Genomic DNA, 21826 nt, shown 5'->3' with positions numbered 1-21826 from the left:
CAAACAAAAGACACATTTAATATCAATATATCTCTTAAATAGCATATTTTTTCAAGTTTTGTTTTTTATCCATAAATTCCAGCTCTCAGTTAAAAAACAGAGAAATTAGCAAAACAGAAAGGGAAGCTTCCACTGCCTGAGTTAGTAGAGCTGTTGGCCCCAAGATTCTGATCTGTCACAATGGCATTTAGGATTGGCACAGTTTTCCAAGGCAGCAAAAGAACAAGGCATCCCAACAGCCAGCCAGTTTAACACACTGCCTGGTAGTGAAGCAGTCTGCTTCATTTTAAAACAGTCATCCACCCACCCACCCACCCATCTTTTCATGCTCAAAATGCCAACCATGCATCCAGTCTCTCTGTAGCAGATACTCTCAAACCTCTTTTATACCAATCAGCCACCCCACCCTGCGAAGCAATTGGCTTACTCACTAAACAAGTCCCTCACATTGCCTCATCAGCCAAACCCATATTTCCCCTCATTCACCCAAGTATTGCCCCAGCCACTTCCAAACCAAACCACCACCTCATCCTGCTAATCACCACTCCCTACCAACAAGCACTCAACTCTCTGCCACCAAGCCATCACCCAGCTACTTAAACCAGCCAACCTATGCCCAACCAGCCATCACACTCTTCCCCTCATCAGAACTCATGCAGCCAAGCAACCTGCCCAACCATTACCAAAACAGTCAAATAGGTATCCCAGCCACTGATTCAACAGGTTTGTCCCACCTCAAGCTTTGCTTGTTGCTTACACTTTGAATGAGAAGACACAGAATTGCTTTCCCACTCCTTTTGCTGAAGATGTTTGCCAGATTTCTGGACCTTAAGTGCTACATAGGAAAAAGAATGCACCCACTGGAAAATGGATTGTCTTCATGTTGAAGCTGGAGGAGGACACTTTCACAACATGTCTCTCCAGAAGACCCCCTTCTTAGGATTAAGAATGGGGTGGGGAGGAGAGAAGAGGAAGCATTCAGCAGGCACAAGTATCAGTCAAGACAGACTAAGGAGGCTTCTTTGGACTGGCTGGTAGTCAATTATTGCAAACATAAGAGTCTCAGGAGATGCTCACTCTAAAAGGGCAGAAGGAATCTCTCCATACACTTCTGAAAAACAGGAGTATCTCAGGAAGACTTTGGACAACAGAAGAGGTGGACTGTAGAGTTTATAAAATAGAATCCATCTGGCATGGATTCCCACAACACAAGATGGACCTTGCTCATGGGAAGAGTTCCCTAGGCTCCTGCTATCTCAGAAATCAGTAGTTTAAATCATCACAGCAGAATTTCCCCTTGCACTGGGGCTCTGCATCCATCCCCATGGGGATGTTGGAAAGGCAGTTCCACATACTCAATAGCTGCTCTCATGCCCCGTTAGGATGTAGAGGTTGCTGTGAGCTAAAGGATTCTCCGTAGGCGTGCTCTCCAGGATTACATCTCTGGAAAGAAATTTCAGGGAGGTAGCTGTGTTAGTCTGTTTCCGCAAAAACAACTATGGAGCCTTAAAGACTAACAATTCATGGTCAGAATGTTTTTTGAGCAGAACAGGACGACTGTTTTGCTCAAAGGTGACTTGAGAGATGTAGCTAGGAATGCAACTCAGCAAAGCCAGCCCCAGCCATGAATGTATTCCACCACCCAATCTAGACCCCATTCCAGTCCCACAGCCATGAATGCAGTCTACCTATCACACAAAACCAAACCCTCTACGCAACTCCAGCCCTCCCCCCTCAACCCAATCACACAACCTTGGCCACCATGCAAAATCAGCCTCTCCAATCCAACCATGCAAAATCAACTCTTGGTTCAAGTGCTGGGCACATTTATCTGACCTCATCATTTCTCATATAAACATAACAGCATTTCATTATACAGCCAGTCCCCGACTTACAAAAGCATCGACTTATGACCATCCTCCCATTAATCCCATTACAGCTGGTCCCCGACTAACGAATGCACCATCCACACTTACGAACAGTGTGGCTGTATGTAAAAGCATGTATTTCCGACTTACGAACAAATGGAGTTACAATCAGGTGTTTGGAACGTAAGTCGGGGACTGGCTGTATAAACCCAAACTAAACTCCCCACACATGCTTCTCCCTTAGCAAGATGACAAAAGAACCACCACTTTATGCTTAATGTGCTCCTGGCACGTGCTCTGATACTGCAATGATAAGCACAGCAGCATAACTTCATCCCAGTTATACAAACCCAGTCCCTAATACAGCACATTCACCATGCAACCTCTGGCTTGCCCAGAATGCAGCCCAAACCCTGACAAGCCTGCAAATCCACCCAGTCATGTAACATCCCACAGGATCAAGGGTACAGGATGCACACACTAGAGTGTGCAAGATGGAGACCAGCTACTAAAGTGATCTGGCCTAGGCAAGAGGAAGGAAAAAAGTTCTCAGCTCCTGGTCTCCCAGATAATTTTCCCACTGTCCCAGCCTTGCAGGCTGGCAACAGGTTCCTACCACAGCCAGACTGGGGGTAGCGAGCTATAGCAGGGCAGCCATACCACTTGATCAGAGGGTGGAGACAGCGGGACAAGAATTGCTTGCTGCCATCTGCCATGACTACATCCTCACTTTGGGGTCTCACCTGTTGGCTCCCAGCACACGGAACATCCTGGATTTATCTGTGATTTCTTGGGTCACCTGTCAAGGAGAAGGTTCAGATCAGCACAGAGTTCTCCCAGCCCAGATCCCTACTGGGTCAATGCATCTCCATCCCCTACCCAACGATGGGGATAGATCCTATATCACAGAGTCTCCCTCAGGAGCAATACTACCTCTGCATACATCATCTCCAAGTTATTCCCCCCTGCAGCGTCTGATCCCCCCTCATCTAGGGAAGATAGGTAGATGCATCCACCCAAGCCCTGACCTGCACTCACCTCATTGCTCTCCAGACTGCGGCCCTGCATGCCATGTTTCCAGAAGGCCAGCACACTGTCTTGAAGGCACACTGTGGTGGGCAGGACAGAAAGACAGGGGTGAGTGGCAGATGTTATGGATGACCACATCTTGGAAAGCTGGCATGTGGAGGACACTTATCAGGGCAGGTAGGAGAGTACAGGAGGAAGAGAAGGTTGGACAACCCCTGAGATCACCAGGCCAAGCTGGAATGCGGGAGATAAGCAGGCCAGTGGAAGCTCTATCCCCAAGAGACCTTCCCCCACTCACCAATTGTCTCAATGGGGAAGTTGAAAGTGAGCTCTGAGGCCAGGGCTCTCTTGGGGGCCCCACACAAGTTCACTGTCCTTACATAGCCTGTGGGAAGAAAGAGAGGCTGTCAGCATCGACAGTGGCCAGGCCTGAGCCAATGGGGGTGGGACTGGCGGGGGCATGCTGGGGGTGGGACTTACGCTCAAAGCAAACGAGGACTGTGTCTCTGTCCATCTGAGTCACATGGCTGGCCACACTGGAGGTCCCATCTGCAATGGAGACACAGGGAATCTCAAGGGGAGCTGAGCCTTCTAGTAGGGAAAGGTTTTGTACCCCATTCCTTCCCCTCTGAGCCCATCAATTCCTCCAGAGGGGAAAGACCCTGAGTTCCAGTCCCCTGCCACCCTGGGGCCCATGTGTGTTAGTTTCCCCTAAAGGGGAAAGACTCCATGTCCAGTTTCCCACTGAGGTGTCGCTTACCTGCAGGGCTGTCAATGTTGAGGCTGGAGTTGGTGCTGAGTGAAATGACGTTAAACTCCAGCTCCTGGCCCGGCTGGTCTCGGTCCACAACACACACACACACCTGGGGGTACTCTTCCGTCTCCACCACCAGCAGTTCAAACAGGCTCAGGGGCATGGGCAGGGCCACAGGAAAATGCTGGGGTGAGGAAGGGGAGGCTGAGATCTTAGCAACAACGGGTTCTCCCACATGGCAAGCTTCCCTAGGGCAGTGCCATCAGTGAAACTGGCCATTTTCCCCCACCAGAGCAGCATCTAGTCTAGGGCAAGTACTACAAGCTCCACGCGCCCCCAGAGCAGTGCCCTGCAGATTTTAGCTCCATGCAGGCATCCATCAGAGTCAATGCAACTGTCAGGTTCATCTGTGGCTCCAGAACTCCCCCTCCTCCCAACCTACCTTCAGTAGCATGAACTTCTGCAAGGGTTCGTACCACTGCAACAGCACCAGGCTTGAGGGGAGAGCAGCGCACAAGAAAGTGTTGCCAGAATAGGGGTTCCGAACTGAAAGGCAACCAAGGCAGATGAGTGTTCCCCTGAGAGGGGAGCAATCAATTGAGGGGCTCCCCATGTGCCCAGAAAAACAGTAATCTGGCCTACAGGAAGCACCCTAATGGCACATCAGGATTCTACTCACCTACTCGGCACTTGAGGCAGCCCTTGGTATCTGCTATCTTGGAGGAGAGTGCAAACTTCCTGCAGGGACGAGGAACAGACCAGAAGGAAGGAGTGAGCTGCCACCAGAGGATGAAAGAGGGCAGGATGAGGTGGAATGCAGAGGGGATTCTACAGCCAGGCATGATTCAAACCCACCTACTGTGTCAGTTAATTCATGGAACGTTGCTACCAGACAGTGGAGAAACAAAGAACTGGAGGAGAGCTGAAGCAAGGATGGGGGAGTTTTCAGAGTGGCCGCTGCTAGGATTGAGACATGTAGCCATGCACCTACTATGGGGAGCCATCAGAGTGGATCAGGCCCGGGGGTCTGGAGCCCACTATCCAATCCCTGACAATGGCTTCTGAGGAAGTCCCACATCAAGCCAATGTGGGGTAATCTGTCCTCACAAAGGTCTCATCCTAATCCCTACAGAGATTTTCTTAAACCTTCAAGGTGAAGAATTTAGCTCCCAGTTCATTACCATTAGCCAGTTTAACTCTGTTCTCTTTTTCCTCTCAATGCCCAGGCCCAGTCCCTCTGGGAAATTCACTACCAGGCTCTTAGTCTTAGCACTGGGTAGTGGCAGTGTATATAGCACAAAGGTCAGGTTTCAGGGCTTGACTACAAGCAGGGAGGTCAGGAAGGATCTTCTCCCATCAGCTAGCATTGGACAATGATGCATCCAGCAGGAGATCAGGGTATACGGGCCCAGTGGTCTGGCTCAGGTTGGTAGGCATGGAGTGGGAGGGCCTCTAGGAACCCAGGGTGGAGAGGGGAAGAGGGGCCCATTGAACAAATCCAAGAGGATCCTGTGCCCTAAGGAAACATGAGGGGATTTCAGGCTGAAGGGCTGTAAGGATGCCCAGCAGCATCCATGGATTGACCCCAACTCCATCCTGTCTTGGTGAGGTTTCGGATGTGGGGCCACGCACAGCACCTGGGGATAATGCGCTCGGTCAGCCGGTTGGTAGCAATGGAGAGGGGAACCTGCCGCTTCTGCAGCTGCCTTCGCTGCTCAAAGAGGCCCAGGAGGTTGTGAGAGGAGATCTGGGAGGATTTCCCTGCAGAGAGAGAGCTACGTTAGATACTATGGATGTAAAATCCTGTTTAACTGGTTAACTGAGTAAAAATGTTCAACTGTTTAACCCATTAAAGGGGGAACAGGCAGGGGGGCTGCTCTGGCCAGCCAGTTAGAGCAACTCCTTCCTGCAGTTGGCCATGTGGGGCTGAAGCAGCCCCTTGTCCAGGGCAAGTGGGGAGCTGCTCCAGTCCCTACTGGTTAACCATTCATGTTGTTATTAAATACCTGGGATGGTGGAGCCTAATGTGCTATCCTTAGGGAGCTGCACTCAGCTCTGCCAGTCCCCCTGGCCCCACCAATAGCCCCTGGCCCCACACCCAGCCTTGCCGATGCGCCTCATCCACACCAACAGCCTCAGCCTTTCCACCAGGCCTCCATACCCAGCCCTGCCGATGCCCCTCAGCCTCATCCACAGTCCTGGCCATCCCAACACAGGCTCCACACACCCAGCTCTGTCAGTGCATATTAGTCCTGGCTTGCAGTCCCCATCATCCCAGCTCTGGGCTGCCTCAGCTCTGGCTGATGCCCTTGATAACTTGTATGACATTCTGTGTGCCTCTCAGTAGCTGCAGCCAAAGGAATGTAGTTTCATACTGAGAGGAAGCACAGCTCAAGGGTCTCTTCTCACTCACCTGCTAAGGAGAGCAGCACGTTGTTCATACAGTACAGCCAGGAACACCTATGGGGCAGGAGCTGGAGGGACAGACAGACACCTCGCCTGTTAGTTCTTCAGTCATACTTAAGTCAATTTTATCAGGAAACTCGAGCACTGCCGTTACCTCTGCCCATGTTGCCCATCATTTAGTTACTCACTGCTGTCCACAGTGCCCACATGCCAGAAGAAGCCAACACTGGTGCACTTAGCTCCCCCACAACGCCCCCTGCTGGGAGAGGCCAGGAACTCCCAAAGCATGAAGCTGTATCCCTGTCTCAGGCATCTCACCTTCTCCATGGTGTCCTCATGGAGTTCGTGCAGGTTGAGTGTGTAAATCCCCTCCTCCGCCCCAACCACCAGGTACTGATCTGAAACAAGGCCAGCCAGAGTTAGGTTTGAGGGTGGTGCAGAGTCTCAGCACCCACTTAGAAGCCAGCAGTGTGTCTGTTTCCCTTCTACCCACAAGCCCCTCTTCAGCTAAGTGGCTGGGATCCAGGACCTGGAGGGACAGATCAAGTCCCCAGATTGGCTCAGCTATAATGAAGACATGCCCCAAGGGTAGTGGGGAAACAGGACAGCATAAGGTGAAAGAGAACATGTGCATAGGTGAATTTTATGTGGGAGGAGAATCTACCTCCTTCCCCTGAATGGAGTAGCTGGGCAGAGATGGGCTTAGTATAAATGCGGGGGATGGGGAAGGAGCTGTGCTGGAGGCAGCTGAGGGGGTCCTACCTCGTGTCTCTGGGTGGATCCATGTCACAGCTGCATTGATCTTTAGAGGGCAGCCATTAAAGACTTTGGAAAAGCAAGCACCCATCTGTGAAGAAGAGACCAGGAAAGGCTGAACCTGAGTAGCCAGGAGCTCCCAAATAGCCAGCAGTCCTGCCCTGCTCCTATGCGCCCCCTGCAGGGAGATGTTGAGGAATGAAACTTACATGGACCTTGGGGGTAGGGGGCAGCCCATGGCAGCTGGATCTCTGAAAGAGAGAGAAAGCTAGTCAGCACCAGACACCACCAAATAAGGACACTAGCTGCCCATGCCAACTGAGAGGCAACAAGAGCACTGGGGCACCAACCAACCAACATCAGACTGGAATCCACGAGCCCTGACTCCCAGCTCTATGCCCTAATGCCTGGATCCCACTTCCCTCCCAGAGTGACAGAGATAACCCAGGAGTCCCGCTGCTTTGTTGCCTATGAACTAGGGATGTGAAGGTTTAACTGGTTAACCAGTAAGCCTCACCCTTAACTGGTGAGGCTTACCGGTTAAGGTTAACCAATGGGGCTGGAGCCGCTCTCTGCCTGCCATGGGCAGGGGCCTGCTCCAGCCAAATGGGGGATCTGCTGCAGATAGGGACTGCTCTGGCTGGGCGGGAGCACCCTTACCTGCAATGGGGGTTGGGAGGCATTCCAGCCCAGCTTGCTCCCCTTTAATCGGTCAAATGGTCAAACAGTATGTTTAACTGGTTAGCCAATTAAACAGGATTTTACATCAATCCATGACCACCAGGCTTCCCCCTAATCTCTTACCCTCCTCTTTCTATCTCGGCCTGTTTCCCAGGTGGTTTGCACCTACCTCTGTCTCCTCCTTCCTCTTCATGGTGGCCCATTCGGTGGAAAGCAGGGATACTGCAGGCTCTGGGGAGCCAGTGTGCAAGGGGGTTGGGATGTCACCTGACTCTGGGCTGCCTGGAGGTGGGGGACACACACAGTACCCACCAATCAGAGAGAATTCTGCCCCGGCAGCCTCCTCCCGGTTTGGCAACGGGATCCTCCCTGCAACAGATCCCTCCATTCGCAGTTCTCAGCCCCCCACCAGAGATCCTTGTACCACACCTGGATTAGACTGTGGGGCTTAAATGGCCATGGTATCCCCTGCAATAGTTATGGTAGGGGCTCCTCTGGGCACCCCCATAGTCAGACACACACTGCCCCCCCATGTGTCCTCCGCCCTTCCCCCCGTTTTAAGGTCATGATGTGAGGGAAGTCCTAGTAGTCAGTTCAGTCCCCTGCTTCTCTGCTAGTAAGGAGGTCAATGTGATGGGAGCCCCATCATGCTAGGGATCAATGGAGTGACATCTGACCAACTCGTATCACAGGTAGGATCTTCCATTCACTGCAGACCTGGGGCCTCAATACAGCTAGTGCCCCTTAGAGGGCAAAAGTGCTATATCCCATTTCCTGCCTCTTTGAACCAGCCAATCCCCCCAATCCTGTCAAACCTAGGTACCTGCTGGTGTCTGTCTTTTCATGGTCTCTGAGCCAGCCCCAGGCTCCATGCCCCCCAGCTCCCAATTCATCAGGTCCCAAAGCAATGCCCTCTTGATTGTTCCCATCTCATTCTCTGGGACACAGTGGGAGTCCACAGGCTGATCCTTTGGCATGGCCACCTAGGCATAGAGATAGACACAGAATGGGAGGAGACGTATGCCAGGGCAGGCAGCTGCCTGGAGAGATGTGTATAGAAGAACTTACCTGTCCAGACACTGGGCGGATGGTCAAGCTCCTGTAAGGGAAAGAAAGAGAAGGGTCTGGGGCAAGGCTCAGAGAAAGGCAGCCCCTCATGTGAGTAAAAGCGGGGGCCCTTGGGTGTAGGAATTCCCTGTTCTAGGAGTTTCCAAGTGCATACTGTGGGTCAATGACATTCATCCTTGCCACATTCCAGACCTGGGATTGAGAAGGGAGGCATAATAAGCAGCTGAAGAGAGCGGAGTTCACACTGCTGCCCCTACCCTTCAAAACAGCCCGAGTGCCAACTCCAGCTGCACACACACCAGGTGCATCTCTCTGAGGGGGGAGTGGCAAGGATGCTTTTAAAACTCACTGTGTGAGGGCAGGGACCCTGCATTACTACCCTTCCCCCCAAAATTACCTGATCTCTACAGCTTGGTGTTAGGTGAAGAGACTCCTTCTCCCCCTCCCCCCCACACTTTGCCTGCCCCACTCTGAGTCTCAGCTTTACCTTTCCTCCAGCGCCTCCTCCACAGACTGCAGGAGACTCCTAAAGACAAGGAAAAAGGGTAGGAATACAGACCATACATTACCTGCCCCCAACCTGTTAGACCCCACTTCCCTCCCAGGGCTGGGATAGAACCCAGGCATCCTGGCTCCCAGCCTCCGCTGCTGTAACCCACTAGAGCCCAGTGAGCTATTAATGCACAGCACTGCAAACCCAGTGTCAAAGCCACCCCCACCCTTAGAGCTAACTAAACTGCCTACTAGGGATATATAATCCCATTTAATCAGTTAACCAGTTAAATGTGAAGTTTAACTGGTTAACAGATTAAGCAGGATCCCAAGCAGGGGACTGCTCCAGCCCAGCTGGAGCAGCCACTTCTGGTCCTGTGCAGTGCTGCCACTCCCGTCAAGGCCTTCAGCGCCGTGGGCCTGGTGGAACTGTAGCAGCTCTTCACCTATGGCAGGCAGGGGGCTGCTGCTGAGTGGCAGTTAACTATTACCTGATAAGCATGAGGGTAACCGGTTATCTGTTCACATTCCTACTGCCTATCTACCCCGTGTAGAGCCGTCCACCCCCTGTGCAGTAGGAGGCACTGCTCAGTTCCCCATGCCGCACCCGTCATGCTGAGGACTGTGACACTCCCAGGTGGGACAAGGAGAGGCTGAATTGTGAACCCAAGAGTCCATCAAGCCTTCCCAAGGATACATACTTACTCTTCAGCTCCTAGCAACGTCCAATCATCCTCCTCTTCCCTCTAGGGAAGGACAAGACTTGTAATCCATATGGAGTTACCAGCTCCCTACAGCGCCCCCCACTGGGCAAAGCCAGGGCTGGAGCAGCTGGGTGCTCCCCACACAGTAAGCGCCTGCTTTTGTCCCTAATGCACCACCTGGTGGGCAAGGCAGGGACTGGAGTAGCTGGGTACTCCCCCCACAGCTAGCTCCTGCTCTGCTGCCCACAGCACACCCTGCTGGGTGAGGCTGGGTCTGGAGTAGCCAGGAGCTCCCCGCACAGGTAGCTCCTGCCCTGCTGCCCACGGTGCACCCTGCTGGGAGAGGCAAAGAATTAATGGTGTTTCCACTCACCAGACCACAATACGGTTCTGTTTCTTTCCTCAGTGGGGGCCCGAATTTAATTTGATTAACTGAAAATCAAATAATACAAAATTGGCTCATCTGCTGACTGAGGCACACTTCATTCCCCGCTGGGCTCCAGAGCAGCTAGTACTAGAGAGAGGCACTGGCTATAATTTTAGGGGTGAGGCAAACAGTCCTGCTGCTAACCACTCTTGCTTTTTGAAGACTGTGACCAAATCCCAGCTCTGAGACGCTCCATTATTTTTGCCTACCACTTCCCCCACCATTCCAGTTGGATTCAGGATTCATCTTCATTTTCCTAAGCCGTTGTATAGCCTTGCTGTGTGATGTTCAAGTGCCTCCACACCCCACAGGCAGCTGCATCTCAGCACCATGCAGTGGATCCCCAAATAAACAGCATGCATGGCGGGATAACTGTGCTAGGGCACTTGGATCTTGGTACACCAGTCTGGGGGCAGCAAGAGTGCTCCCCAGCTGGGGAAGACTTACACTGGATTTCGGAGAGAGTCCGTTCTGCCTGGCCATGTGCCCCACGGGAATGGATTTTGTCTGGGAAGATGTCATAAGCCTTACAGGAAAGAATGGAGGTGGGGAAGAAAGGCAGTGAGGAGTTTTGGGAGGGCTCACATTCAGGCAGAATTGCAGGGAGACAGGGAGGAGTTACTTATAGTCTTTTTTAAGCCCCCAACCCTCCCACTTCACCCCCCGCCCCGCTTTCCAGGAAGTTCACAGAAGCAGACCCAGCTGATTGTGCTGTAAGGCTGGATTGTAATGCGGGGGGAGGTGGTAAGTGCCAACGTGGCAGCCCCCAGAGACCCCACACACCCAGTGGGGCAAGGTACACAAGGCGGCCCATTTGCGGGTAAAATTCCCCCCCAGGATGAGAACATTTCTACTACACCCCATCATCTCAGGGCAACAGACTTCAGCTTAATGCAGGGAGGGGCAGATGGGCACTGGGTGGGGAGTCATAGGATCCAGGCTGCCTCCCATTGGTTGTCATGGTAACCAAGCCCAATGACAGAGATAAGCCTGCTGCAGGGTGGTGGGTCAGTGCCCATAAAGGCTGGAGGGGTCAGGGGCATAAAGGGGGATCCTAGAGTCTCCCAAAGGGCAGATACCTCAAAGTCTCCATCATCCAGGGAGGGGGCAGCCAGGTCAGGGCTGTTGACCTTGTCGAGTAGCTCGATGACCAGGGCACGGGCAAGGGGCTGGCTGGTGAAGGGGTGCTGGGGGGAAAGGGGTCAGGGCCCTGAAACTTGGAGACTAATGGTCCCCCCCAGACAGCTGCACCACTGTCCTACACAGCATGCCCATTTCCCCACCCCCACTCTCCCTCCCATCCCCACCCACTGCCCTGATCTTTCCCAGACACTTCACATCCCCACTGCCCCCAGCACCCCTACGCATACACCCTGCACTGCCCCACCTGCTCCCCATCTCCTCCCACTCACCACACCCTAACCCTGTCACCCTGAACCCCCATTTCCCTGACACACACCCTGCCCCCCACTGCAGTACAGTCTCCCCAGTAGCTCCTTCCACACCAACGCCTCCCAAACTCTACACTCCAATTATACCCCTGCTCAGTCACCATCCCCAACGCCTCCCAAACTCTTCACTCCAATTACACCCCTGCTCAGTCACCAATCCCTTCAGCTAGTTCACCTGTAACAGCTTTTCTGCTGTGGGTCGCTTTTTGGGGTTCTTGGTCAGTGCCAGTTTGAGGAAGTGGTGGAATTCAGGGGTCCTGGGCAGCAAAGGGGGAATTAGCAAATCCCCCTACATTCCTTAGGAGACCCCAGCCCTTTCAAGTCCCCCAAATTCTCCATCACTTTTAAAACAGAATCCTAACTCCAACCCCAGAACTCCTGGCCTGCTCCCTCTAGTGCCTCTTGGAGGGAAAGGCCAGGGCTGGAGTTGCTGGGAACCCCCCCCCCCCCCACACTTTACCCTGTTCCCCACAACAGCTCCTGCTGGGAGAGGCTGGCAGCAACACTCACCAATGTGCTTTATCTTTCAGTTTAGGGGGTTGGAAGCTGCTCTTGGACATGAGCATCAGGGCCCTGCAGAGAGAGAGAGAGAAAGGGTATGTCTACACTACCCCGCTACACTACCCCGCTTCCACGAGATGTACAGATAGTTCGGAATAGCTTGCTAGTCCGAACTATCTAGCCCGTGCCGCGTGTAGCCGCGCGGCACGGGGTTCGAACAAGCCGGCTTTTAAAAATGGCGCCGGCCGGCTTATGCAAATAAAGCCCGGGAAATTCAAATCCCGGGCTTCATTTGCACGTTCGGTATGCATACATTACCCCGCTAGTTCGAACTAGTGGGGTAGTGTAGACATACCCAAAGAGAGACTGGAAGTAGGGGAACCAGACAAACAGAACCAGAATGTGAAGGGTTGCAAGGGAAACAGAGCTGGGAGGGGGACTCGATCCCAGATCTTCCCTTGCATCCAACATTGCCACTAGCAGCCCACCCCAATTCTCCTCTCTACTGCACTTTCCCTACCTCCTCCCATGCCTAACGGAGCAATCTGCCCATTGGCCTCTTACCTCATGGGATGAAGGTCAAAGAGTGGGGGCTGCAGCTCAGCCAGCTCGATGGCTGTGATGCCGATGGCCCAGATGTCACACAGCTGGTTGTAGCCTCCCTTCTTCTCCACCGCGGCCACCTCAGGGGCCATCCTGGTTGGGGGAGAAGCCGCAGACCAATTAGACAACCCCAGACCATACAAACAGGAATCTAGCTACCATCTGGCTACACACACACACACACACACACGCACGCACGCACGCACGCACGCACACACACACACACACACACACACACACGATCCCAGGCAATTGGCTATCCCCATGACATCCCCCCCACATACACACCAGCCACCCCCAGGATCCAGGCATCCAACTCAGCTCACCAGTCTCCCAGCCAAGTTCCCCAGATGCTGGGCACCTCAAAGTACCCCCGATATCCTCCAGGCTTGACACCCTCCTCCATCCCCCAAACCAAGTTGCTGTCTGGCCCCTCCTCTCACCCACCAAACCCCCTCCCACAGGGACATCCCAGGCTCCAAGACAGCCCCAGATGGGGGGGTTCCCAACTGTGAGATAACTCCACTCCTCTCTCCTGCCACCATGTTCCCCTGGTGGGTACCAGAATGAAGCACCAGGGTGGAGGAAGGGGTAAGATACCAGTAGGGGGTCCCAATGAAGGACTTCCGCTTTGCCACTGATGCTGTCAGCTCAGCTGAGACCCCGAAATCCGCTGCAAGACAGAGGGAGAGTCAGGAACCCTTGTTAGGAGTGCTATGAGAAAGGGATCACATATGCAAGCTATGGGTCTATACAGCACCTGGCACAACAGGTCCACAGTCACTACCATGGATGGGCAGACAGATGGGCACATACCATCTGCTGACGATCCTCAACTGTGACCTACATCCCCCTACTATCCAGCCCTGAGTTCTCCCCATCCCCATTACTATCCAATAAGCAAATGCGTACTCAACAGCGGACCCCAAGCTCCATGTGGCATTGCCGCTTTTAAACACTGCAGGGAGCCCGGCATCAGGCTCCTCACGGCATTTCAAAGTGGCAGTGCTGCATGGAGCCAAGTTTCAGCTGGGTCCACAGCTGACCCGGGCTCCATGTGGCACTTTCACCTTTGAAGTGTAGCAACAGCCCTCTTGCTACACTTCAAAGGCTGAGGCGTCCTATTGAATAATCGATGCAAAATGCATCAACTATTCAATTAGTCAATTTGTCAATATTTAACATTCCTAATCCCCACTGGAGTCTCTTAACCCTAATCCACAGCCACTTGCTATTTTAGCGCTGGGCTTCCTCCCTGTTCCCCAGCTCTGCTGGTGCCCCTCAGTCATGACCCCATCCCCATCCCAGCCCTGGACTCCCACTCTCAGAGATTCCGGGGTTTCTATGAGGAAGGAAGAAGAGCAGGTAACTCACCCAGTTTCACATCTCCAGAGTGAGTGAGTAGGATATTGGCTCCCTGCACCAGAAAGGGGAAAGTGTCAATGAGGGTGAGGATAGAACCACTGCTCCACTGGAGTGACCTCCCCTGTCAAAGCAGCCTGAGCTGGGGAGAAACCCAAAGGGCTGGCAAAGGAGGGACGGGAATGCTACTCTGATCTTTTCCCTCCCCAAAGCCAATGGGATTCTCCCTCTACCCTTGTTAACCCTGGGTACAACATGCTGCAGGATGTTACCACAGTGAAGGGCCCGGGGTGGGTGGCGAACAGAGTCAGCTGCCTGGGTCCTATTGGGAAAAGGGGATTAGTAAGCAAAGGTGTGCCCCAACACAGGTTCATGGCTCTGATCAAGGGTGTTGCGGGGGCACAGGGTGGGAAGGACCTACAGAGTTCATTCGAGAGGAGAGGAGAGGAGATCTGGGGTAGGGTGGGCCTTGGGATCTGGTCTGAGGGGTCCAGGGGAGAATCTGGAGAGGGGTGGACCCCAGGGTCTGGTCTGAGGGCTGAAGGGGGATCTGGGGCAGGATGGGCTCTGGGGTTTGGTCCAAAAGGGGAGGGGGCATCTGGGGCAGGACCAGGACCAGGGTCTGATTAGCAGGGAATCTGGGGTATGATGGGCTCTGGAGCCTGGTCCAAGGTGTGAGGTGGGATCTGGGGTGGGGTGGGCCCCAGGTTCTGGTCCAAGGGGTGAAGGAGGATGTGGGACAGGGTGGGCCCTGGGATCTGATCTGAGGGGGAGGTCCCTGAGTCTCACCTTTATGTCCCGGTGCATCTTGCCCTTGGCATGTAGGTGATTCAGGCCCTGAAAGAGGAGCAGTGACCTTCTGAGCATCCCCCCCATCCACATGTTACCACCCTTTCAGTACTGATCTGCCAGACCCTGGGGAGATTGCTGATCTACTCGGGGTGGGGCTCTCAGTCCCCTCTGTCCCCTCTCCATGGCAACCAGGCTAGTGCCTTGCTGTAATTCACACAGCTCTTCCTGCCTCCAGGGACAGAGGAAGCTACAGGGCAATAGACCATGAAACAAGGACTTCCTGCCTGGCCTGGGCCCCAGCAGAGAAACCAGGTGTCCGGGCTCCTAGCCCACCTCCCTCTGCAACCCTCAAACACCATTCCTCTCCCAGATCTGGCGATACAGTCCAGGTGTCAGTCAGGCGCTCGCTAAGTGGAGGGGTGCCCAGCAGCGGCTTTGAGCCCCCCCATCAGCTCCCTGTTTATTCACCTGCAGTGTTTCTCTGCATACGTAGGCAATCTGCTTCTCAGAGAGGGGGCCGGTGGCTGCAAGAAATGGGCAGATGTGGACAAATGCATAACTGGAGGGGGAGGGGGGTTCCACTATTCTCCTACCACCATCCAACCACTCTCCAAATACACCTCCCCACCAGTGTTCCCTATAAGCTGTGCACTTGTGCAGCTGCTCAGGAGAGATTCCAATGCCGCCCAGCTGATTAGCACAGCACCCACAGCTCAGTTTTGTTTCTATTGGGGTGCTTAGTACATGCCTCAGTGCACATAAAATGTATTCTGCACATGGATGGAAAAGATGAGTAGGACCATTGCTCCCAACCCCTTCCTGTGCCCAGCTACAGACACCCAAATTACTCCTCTCCCAAAGCCTCCCAAATGCCCCCGCACACAATGCAACATATCTGGCTTCTGTGTCATCACATCCCCCATGTTCTAACACTGTCCTCACTTCCTCCTATCCATCCCCCCGGCCTTCCCCCCACCCCATTTCCTCCTATTCACCCCCCTTCCAACACCCACTTCCTCCTATCCACCCAACCCCCACAGGACCAGGAACCAGAGATATTTTGCAAACAGGAAGGGAAACCAACCAGAAAGTGAAACAGACAACATCTTTTTACAACATCCTGATGAGAGAACATTCTGTGCCCCTGTGGCAGAGCACATGGAAGCCAGGACTCCTGGGTCCAATCCCCAGCTCTGGGAGCAAGGTGGGATCTTGTGGGTGAGAGCAGGAGGTTTGGGAGTCAGGAGTTCTGGTTTCTGATTCTGGCTGTGGAAGAGGAGTGGGGAAAAGAACCCAAGAATCCTGCCTCTCAGCGACCACCTACCCTCCCTCCCTCCCTGCTTCTAGTTACATCAGAGACTCACTGTGGTAGATTTCCTGTAGAGAGCCTCCTTCACAGAACTCCATGCAGATCCAGAGACGGTCATTCCTGAAGGAACAAAGGGAAGGGCTGTCACTACAGCACTGAGATGCAGTCACCTCATGGGTGGGGCTGTTGGTACTGAGTTTTGCACAAGAAATGAAAGAAAATCATGTAAGGGGGAAACCTGAGGGATGCTGAAGGAATTTTCTGAGATGAGTTGTTCCAAGCCTGGCACTGAGGGATGCAATGACTGTATGGGCAGAGTGCTCCCACCCTGCTCCCTGTAGCACAACACCCCAAGCCTGTCTCACCTGAGGTAGCTGCCGAAATACGCCACCACGTTGGGGTGCCCACAGTCCCTGAGCGTCGTGATCTCCTGCTGGATGGAGCTGATGTCATCCCCTGGAGAGAAGAAGAGTTGAGGGTATGTCAGGGAGAGATGGGGGATAGGGAAGCCTAGGGGACCCCTATGGCATCATCCCAATGGGGCTGTGTCAGGGACATAGCTGGGTCCCCAGAGTCATCCCACAAGCTGGCTACAATGCTTCCCATTCACCCACAGAACCCCTGCTACAGGGAGTCCAGGCGGTGCCAGGGCCTAGCCAAACTAAAGGAAAGTCTGGTCTGGTGATCGCAGATTGTCCCAAAGGTAAGCACTGTGATGGGGGTGGGGCATAATTCCGAGGGAAATTCGGGGTGCACCAGGTGCATGCAATTGTGGGCAGACTGGGGCAATGCAGGGGTCATTTATAGACACAGACCAGTGGTTCCAGGTGAGCACTAGGGGTGTGGGGAGAAGGCACTGGAGGAGTGATTCCAGGGGGGAGGTTCTGGTCTTTACCTGGGTCCAGTTTGATGATCTTTATGGCAGCCAACTCTGCTGTCTGGGTGTTCTGGGCCTAAAGACATGGAAGGGGCCATCGTTTGCAGGGGCCTTAGCATTTGCCGGTTATGCACCTACTGGGGAATGGGGTCAGGAGCCAGCTCTTCCCACATCAGTGTCCCCAACTGCAGACATAATCCCCCAGGGCTGTTTTCTCCCCACAACACACCCCTCAGTCCTCAGGGCCCAGAGCTGGCCCCAAGACTCCTACTTCAGAAAAATCCCCCTCCCCAAAAGGTCCTGGGGTGATGCACCCCCTCAACAGGTTTCCCAAAAGCCCATTTCTGAGCCTTAGGCTCATGAGCCTGGAATTCATTTTGCACCCCTCCCTGAACCCCAGAGCTTGGGTTCCCCCCAGCCAAGCCCCCATTTCTCCTCCAGCCAACCCGAAGGTCTATCTCACCCAGCCCAGCACTCCACTCCCTATTGAGGAGAGGGTAGCTCTCCTCACCCGCCCACCCCTCATCTAAGCCCAATTCTCCCTTTCCTTTCAATATCAGGGTCCTGCCCCCACTCCCATTTGTGATTTCTGACACCAAAATAGCCTTGTTCCGAGTTTCCAGTCCTGACCCCCAGCCAGCTGCTGCACCCAGCACTTCCTGCCTCCAACTCCACTCCCTCCTGAGGCCTAGCTGTAGACAGGAGAGGAGCAGGGGAAAGTACAGATAGCTCCCCATCCCAGCTCCGCTCTGCAACACCCATCCCTGGGGCTGGTAGGGCATGTTGCAAAGTGCCCTTGTGCTGATGCCCAGGCAGACAGAATGCAAATTCTCTGTGCCAGCAACCCAGGACTGGGGGAAGCTCTGGTGCCTGCGCCCTCAGGTGCAGACATGATGGGGCTGGGTGCCCACCCCAGAACAAAGACAGAAGCAAAGCCATGCCACAAGCACATACGCCATCTCCACCCTGACATTAAGCCATTTCCTTTTTACCCTCCCCTTGCTTCTGGCTTGTTCTATCACTCTGAGCTCTGCAGCTGCCTAAAGCATGGGGGGAGGGGAAGGAATTCATGATTTCAGCTCTATAAGAAGCCTTGGAAAGGGAAATGCTCTAATTCCTAGGCACCACTCCCCCTTCCATTGTTGGGATAGGACTCAGGAATTCTGACACCCAGGCCCTTCCCCCACCTCTCCCTAACCTCTCAACCCAGAGCTAGGGAGAGAATCCAAGTGTCCTGACTCCCAGCAACTCCACCTTCAACCCTTACTTCAGCAACCTGGAGACTTTAATAAACTCCTAAGATCTACCTATCTATGCCTTGCACAGAGCCCCTGACTAGGACCGGGCCAGGCACTGCACAGACAGAGTGAGCACCAGTTCCTGCCGCAAAGGGCTCACGGTTTAATTAGACACAGAACGGAAAGTAAAACAGAGGCATCTAAGAGACGTGCCCAAGTCAATTGGCAAAGTCTGGAATAGAACCCAGGAGTCATGGCTCCCAACCCCTCTAATCCAGTGGCTCTCCAGCCTCCCAGACTGATTTGTCTTGCATAGCCCCAAGTTTCACCTCATTTAACAACTATTTGCTTACAAAATCAGACAAAAATACAAATGTGCCCCAGCATGTGGATACTGAGAAACTGCTGACTGTCATGGCTTTTACCATATAATTATACAAATAATCTACTGGAATATAAATACTGTACTGACCTTTCAGCGTACAGTATGCAGAGCAGCATAACACAGTCCTTGTATGAAAGCTTTGTTTGTACTGACCTCCCGGTGGTTTTTTGTAGTCTGTTGTAAAAGTAGGCAAATATCTAGAGGAGTTGATGTGGCCCCAAGACGACCTCAGTGGACGCCCATGGTATATACATCCTGCTTGAGAATCACTGATCTAATCTAGGAGGCCCCAGCAGAATCCAGGGGTCTTAGCCCCCAGCTGCATGTGCTACTGTGCCATGAACTCACCAGCTCTTGGCCTCTATTGACCCTGTCCGGAGGTCTCTCTTACAAAGCTGTGCCCCATAGACCTGGGCTGGGGCAGGCATTGTGGGTGGGAGTCTGCACCCAGATTGTGTAAGGATGCTGGGCTGCATCCTGGTCCTAGGCACCCGTGGCTCTCAAACCAGAGAACACAAGGGGGCATAGGCTTCAAATAATTGTAGGCCCAGTGCATTGCCCACCCTGGCTCCTGCCTTCCTCCAGATCCACAGTTCCCTGCGACCATCCTCCCAGCCTCTCTTTCATAGAGATTCCCTGCAACTCTCCCTCTCATGCCACTTTCCCTGCAGCACTCCCTGCTGTGCCCCCCATACTAGAGGCCGTGTGTGCTCCTTTCCCCCTTTCCCATGCCCAGCTGTGGCCCCCCTCTACCTCATCAAAGAAAAATAATTTCTGAGGCTGAACATGGAGTGGCTGACTCCCGCCCTGCTCATTCATTCCTGAGATTTCTCCTGACCCTGGCAGATCAGCCCTGGAACCATCCCCATGGGCACAGCTGAGTGCTGGGGTTAAGAACCTGTGGCCCAGGTTGGTTGCTATCCAGCAAGCAAGAGTAGTGTTCCCTCTAATTTTTTCCATACGTGTGCAAAATAAATTTTATGTGCACTGAGGCATGCATGGATGTGCACCACCAGTAGAAACATGCTGCTGGCTGCGGGCACTGCGGGTACTCTGCTAATAAACTGGACAGCACCTGAATCTCTCCAGGTTGGCCTTCCAAGCGTTCAGCTTACAGGGAACACTGGGTAAGGGGCACAGGGCCTGTTCACTCCACACAGGGCACCTCTGTGTCAATACAATGATGGCACATAAAGAATAGAAATGGCTCTGGCCGTCCTCATGCCTCGAAAGGGCAAGCCAAGCATTTGACTCCCCAAGGGACCTGAAAGGGGTTCAGATCTGGCCAGCTGCAGTCATGATACTTTGGGTGCCAGAGCCAGGGGCAAAGGGGCCTCAGGACACACATTCTAAATAGCTGATGAAAATGCCAACTGTGCTTGGCGCTGCCCAGAGTTGGAGCTAGCTGCACAGGTGCTGAATTAGGGATATTCCCCAAACGTAGGCAAGTTTAAGTCAGCACCACAGGCAGGATCACAACCACTCCCCACCCAGAGCTAGGGCTAGAACCCAGGGGTCCAGCTCAAACCCATGACAGGTCACTCAATGCACTGGACACCCTCTCCAGGGAGGTGCTCCTTATCTTAGCAGTTCCCCTTCCATTCCCTCACACCTTCCTGTTCTGGCAATCACTTGCCAGTTTCAGAGGCCTGAGTTTCTGACAGTGCCCCAAAGGGGCTCCCCCACATTTCTGCTCATTCACAACTTCTCTTCACCACCACCCTGCCTGTAACCATCCCCCACATACAGCATGCGCTGCTCAGACACGAACATCAGCCCCTTCCTCAGAATGCCCTGGGCACCTCCTCATTCATTCTCCAGAACCCTCTCCCCACCACCCAGGCACCCTACATGTTCCCTACCGCAGGTCTCTGGGCCGTGCCCCCCATCCCAGGATCCCCAGCCCCGCCTACATCAAGCCCACATAATCCCAAGAGGCTCTCATCATGTGCCTCCCATGCACCTTGGCTTTCCATCCCAACATACACTGCTCCTTCGCTCCATGGGACAGTTGCCCCAGCTCCCCCTCTGCTCCCAATCACACCCCCACGTCCACCGCAGCTCTCCATCATGCACCCCACACCTGCCCTGCTCCCCCTCTGCTTGCCACCATGCCCCCCCACGACTGCCCCATCTGCCCCTCTGCTTCCCATACCCCCTCCCCAGTCCTGTCTACACTGTCAAACCCCCTGCACTCACCCCAGCTCCCTGCCATACCCTGCACTATAGGGGTGCGCAGGATGCTGCTGCACCCCCGGGATTGAAGTGGTTTCCATCATACACAGGTTTACAGTTTGGTTCAATGGCTCTCAGCCCCACTACACAGATTCATTATTCCAGCATCTCTGCCCGCCCCGCACCCCAAACCCCCGCTACCTGCCACCTCCCGCACACCTCGGGGTCTTTAGCAGCCCCTCGCCGAGCTGTCCGTGCGCCCCCCCGCGTCAATCTTCAGTCCTTGCACCCCCCGGCCGGCGCCCCCTCACCTTGTAAACATCCCCGTAGGTGCCCGCCCCGATGCGCTGGATCAGCTCATAGCGGAGCCGGGGGTCCTGCAGGGAGACGTCCCGCAAGAGGCTCATGGTCCCCGGGAAGCCGCAGAACAGCAGGTACCGTACGGCGCGGCCCAGCCGGCCGCGAACTAGCGGGGCGGGAAGCGGAGCTAGCCCTGCCCGCCGGGGGCGGGGACAACGGAGGGGGTCATCCTCCCGCAGAGGGGAGGGGACAGGGCCCTGCTTATGGGATGGGGGCGGGGCAGGCGGGGGTCACACCCCCATAGGGGGAGGGGAGAGCGGCCGGGGCAAGGCCACACTCTGCCCCCCCTCCCGCTCCGCTGCCTGCAAAGAGCACGGCTACCCCCATCGGCTCTGAACCAGCTCGGGGACGGCCTGGGGGGGCGGAGGGGAGGCGGGGAGTCCGGACCCAGATCTGAGACCCCCCTCAATGTTTTGCACTGGAATAAACCCAGCATACGGTCACCCCCCCACACACATAGGCTCGTGGCATCAGAGCCTGCCTACAACCCCCTCCCCTCCCCCACACACTGCTCTGAGCTGAGCAGTAGGCACCTCCCAACGCCCCCCCTTCCCCACCGGGGGCAATACCACATTCGCTTTCCCTGCA

At 54.2% G+C, this 21826-nt stretch overlaps 1 protein-coding gene across 5 annotated transcripts; it reads right to left on the bottom strand.

The window, feature by feature from the left end:
- Positions 1-21402, bottom strand: MAP4K2 (mitogen-activated protein kinase kinase kinase kinase 2). Of its 5 annotated transcripts, none has more exons than XM_075939238.2 (32): positions 21190-21401; positions 17099-17156; positions 16569-16659; positions 16259-16323; positions 15363-15418; positions 14892-14939; positions 14115-14157; positions 13341-13413; positions 12702-12833; positions 12147-12209; positions 11812-11893; positions 11265-11372; positions 10633-10711; positions 10132-10190; positions 9760-9800; positions 9050-9088; positions 8563-8593; positions 8318-8477; positions 7664-7776; positions 7023-7064; positions 6820-6904; positions 6376-6455; positions 6065-6125; positions 5289-5412; positions 4331-4389; positions 4094-4197; positions 3658-3835; positions 3378-3446; positions 3196-3282; positions 2907-2977; positions 2612-2667; positions 1-1443 (listed from the first exon to the last, which is right to left on the bottom strand). In XM_075939238.2, exons 1-32 carry the CDS (start codon positions 21283-21285, stop codon positions 1356-1358), a joined length of 2541 nt encoding a protein of 846 aa, XP_075795353.1. In that variant the 5' UTR covers positions 21286-21401; the 3' UTR covers positions 1-1355. The 5 variants fall into 5 exon arrangements, with proteins under 5 accessions (XP_075795353.1, XP_075795351.1, XP_075795350.1 ...); XM_075939236.2 differs by lacking the exon at positions 21190-21401 and adding an exon at positions 18791-19311; XM_075939235.2 differs by lacking the exon at positions 11265-11372 and having other exon boundaries at positions 21190-21402.
- Between the last annotated feature and the right edge of the window lie 424 nt (positions 21403-21826).

This window comes from Pelodiscus sinensis, chromosome 11, assembly GCF_052426305.1.
Source record: "Pelodiscus sinensis isolate ZL-2025 chromosome 11, ASM5242630v1, whole genome shotgun sequence".
Taxonomy (NCBI): Eukaryota; Metazoa; Chordata; order Testudines; family Trionychidae; genus Pelodiscus; species Pelodiscus sinensis.
This window is presented reverse-complemented; position numbering and strand designations above follow the sequence as displayed.